At 49.3% G+C, this 2,654-nt stretch overlaps 1 protein-coding gene across 1 annotated transcript; it reads right to left on the bottom strand.

Annotated features, from left to right (window-relative positions):
* Positions 1–1,066: 1,066 nt before the first annotated feature.
* Positions 1,067–2,402, bottom strand: LOC122004225 (MICAL-like protein 1). The gene is made up of 2 exons (XM_042559147.1): positions 1,653–2,402; positions 1,067–1,585 (listed from the first exon to the last, which is right to left on the bottom strand). Exons 1-2 carry the CDS (start codon positions 2,400–2,402, stop codon positions 1,067–1,069), a joined length of 1,269 nt encoding a protein of 422 aa, XP_042415081.1.
* Positions 2,403–2,654: the final 252 nt, after the last annotated feature.

Genomic DNA, 2,654 nt, shown 5'->3' with positions numbered 1-2,654 from the left:
GTCTGACAATGGAAGACAGTTTCAGGGACATAGAATCCAAGCCTGGTGTAAGGGATTTGATATAACGCAAGTGTTCACTTCAGTGGCCTATCCTCAAAGCAATGGTCAGACTGAAGTAATTAACAGAGAAATAGTCCAAGGTCTGAAGGTTAAGCTGGATCATGTAGGAGGCAATTGGATGGAAGAGCTACCAAGCATTCTATGGGCTTATTGTACAACACCTCGGGAAAGCACAGGTCTGACGCCATTTCACCTGGTTTATGGTAACGAGGCAGTAGTACCCAATGAGATTGGTGTACCGTCAGTTAGAAGGATACTCTATGATGAAGGAAATACGGAGCGTCGGCTAGCGGAGCTGCATTTTATTAGCGAAACCCGAGATGAACAATGGCTCGGCTAGAGGCTTATCGGCAAAGAATGAGACAAAATTACAACCGAATGGTAGTTCCCCGATTCTTTGGGGAAGGAGATCTGGTCTGGAAGCAAATCAAGCCAGTAGGGGATGTGACTAAGTTGACACCGCAATGGGAGGGACCATATAAGGTCATTAAAAAGTTAGTTTCCGGAGCTTATTATTTGCAAGATGAACGAGGCAAGAAGCTGGACCGGCCCTGGAGCGCTAATTACCTACGACCTTATCGAGTTTGAAAAGACAGATCGGGAAGTGAAGACCAAATGATGGGCCTAGTTGTGACTCATCTCCTAGGTCGGGTTAGTATAAAAGAGCAGATCGGGAAAAAGCAGAAAATGTAAGAGCAAATTGTATGAAAAATTCTATGACCAAGTTAAGCATCTTAAAGCAAGCATCAAAAAGAAAGCGAAGAAACAACAAAGAAGTTTACAAGCAATTTTCAGGTCATTGTATATCGAAAGGATCGAATATATCGTCTGGTATTTCTTTAAGCATTCGATCATGGTCCAAGAATTCGGGAGGGGGGAGGGATTTTAAATAGTCTTGCTCGTGAAGCTGTCGCAAAGCTCCGCCCGCCCCGTAAATAACAGACGTGGAAAAACGATGTCCCACTTGGGCGCAAAATTCTGGGGAACGCAGATACGCAGCACGGCTCTACAAATAGCGGTCGTTCTCTCCTTCCCTATAAATTGTTAGAGCAGTTGACACGCCCTCTGCTGTGGCTCTAGCCTGAGCTAGTTCATTTTTAGCAGTAGCCAGGTCTGTCGCTTGGGAACGCAGACGGGCCTCTTGGGATTGTAAAAGGACCTCCTGCAATTTTAACTTTTGATCCTGATCCTGCACCAAAGTTTCGGCCGCCCGCAATCTTTGAGACAATTGGTCCATAGCTCTTTGCTTCTCTAAAGCCTGCTGATCCATATTCTGTTGGAGCACAGTATCGGCTTGACTTAGCTTCTTCTGGAGATCTTTAAGTTCGTGGTTGGACCGAGCTAGGGACACTTCTAGACTATTCTTCCTTCTGGTCAGCTCTTTTATTTCCGCTCGCAAAGCATAGCTGGCCTGGGCTGGATCGTTCAGTTGTGTTTCCAGTTCGGCGACACGATCTTGCAGCATCTTCTTCTGATGATAAGTTGTGTGGAAAGAATGATTCATTATCAGAGATTGCACACAGGCCTGCGATACATAAAAAATATCTGATAAGAGGGAGAAAAGCAACAGTCGGGGAATCTTTAAGGGTTACCTTAGTGTATAATTCTGCAAATTGGTCCATCTGGGCTGGAGAAGGTAGGGAATTCATATGCCGCGGGCTTTCTTCCCATATAGTGGCCAGACGACCTTTCATTGTTAAGGAGCTGGTAGGAATATTTGTCTGAGCCCATAATTGCTCTTCAGAGGGAAGGGTAGTGCAATACTTTCGATAGATAGGTGGAGGAGGGCCTGAGGGACCCGCAGCGGAGTCAGGAGGAGAGGAAGGCTCGGCGGTTTCATCGGAAGGAGCTGAAAAAGGTCCTGGAGGAGGTACTGGAGGGATATGGAAAAGTCGCTCCGAGGGACCTATTTCATCGCTCTGAGCATGTTGTGAGGGGTCGGCTCCATCGGCCTGAGCATGTTGCGAGGGGGCAGAAGGATTAGATGACGGCTCGGTTTGATTAATAGATGAAGTAGGAGGATCAGCCACCTGACTCGGGAATGAAGGTGGAGTCACCTGAGGGTGCGTAAGAGAGATATCTGCATTCGGATGAGGAGAAGGGACAGATGATGGGCCAGAATTGGATGTCGGGCGAGGAGCTTGACGCTGGCGTCTCTGAGATAGTGGTTGATTGTCAGAGTCAGAATCATCGGAAGGCAGTCGAGTCTGGCGTCTAGAAAGAGAAGAAACACTATGACGCGTGCGTTCATCCGTGGCACGAGCCCGGCGAGCCGCCTGTGAGGCTTCTCTGAAATCCGGATCAGCAAAAGGGACGTTGCCCGTTCGTCCGCCAAGGCCCATAAGCCTTGCACTAAGACCCAGACCGGGGATGTAAGAGGCCCGGGGAGGGTTCTCTAATGAGGATGTAGCAGCAGTAGGCCGAGCCGTACGTGGGGCTCGGGGGCGAGCGGGGGCCCGGGGGCTAGCACGAGCAGTTGATCGAGGTACGCGAGCAGTCCGAGGGTGAGTGGGACTAGCCAAAAGAGCAGGTCGGACAGCAGGTCTTCGCCGAACAGGTATGGGCGGTGGATTAGCTGAGGAAGCCCCACCGAT

This window comes from Zingiber officinale, chromosome 7B (genome assembly GCF_018446385.1).
Source record: "Zingiber officinale cultivar Zhangliang chromosome 7B, Zo_v1.1, whole genome shotgun sequence".
Lineage (NCBI taxonomy): Eukaryota > Viridiplantae > Streptophyta > Magnoliopsida > Zingiberales > Zingiberaceae > Zingiber > Zingiber officinale.
The sequence above is the reverse complement of the archived record's forward strand: the minus strand, read 5'-3'. Positions and strand labels throughout refer to the sequence as shown.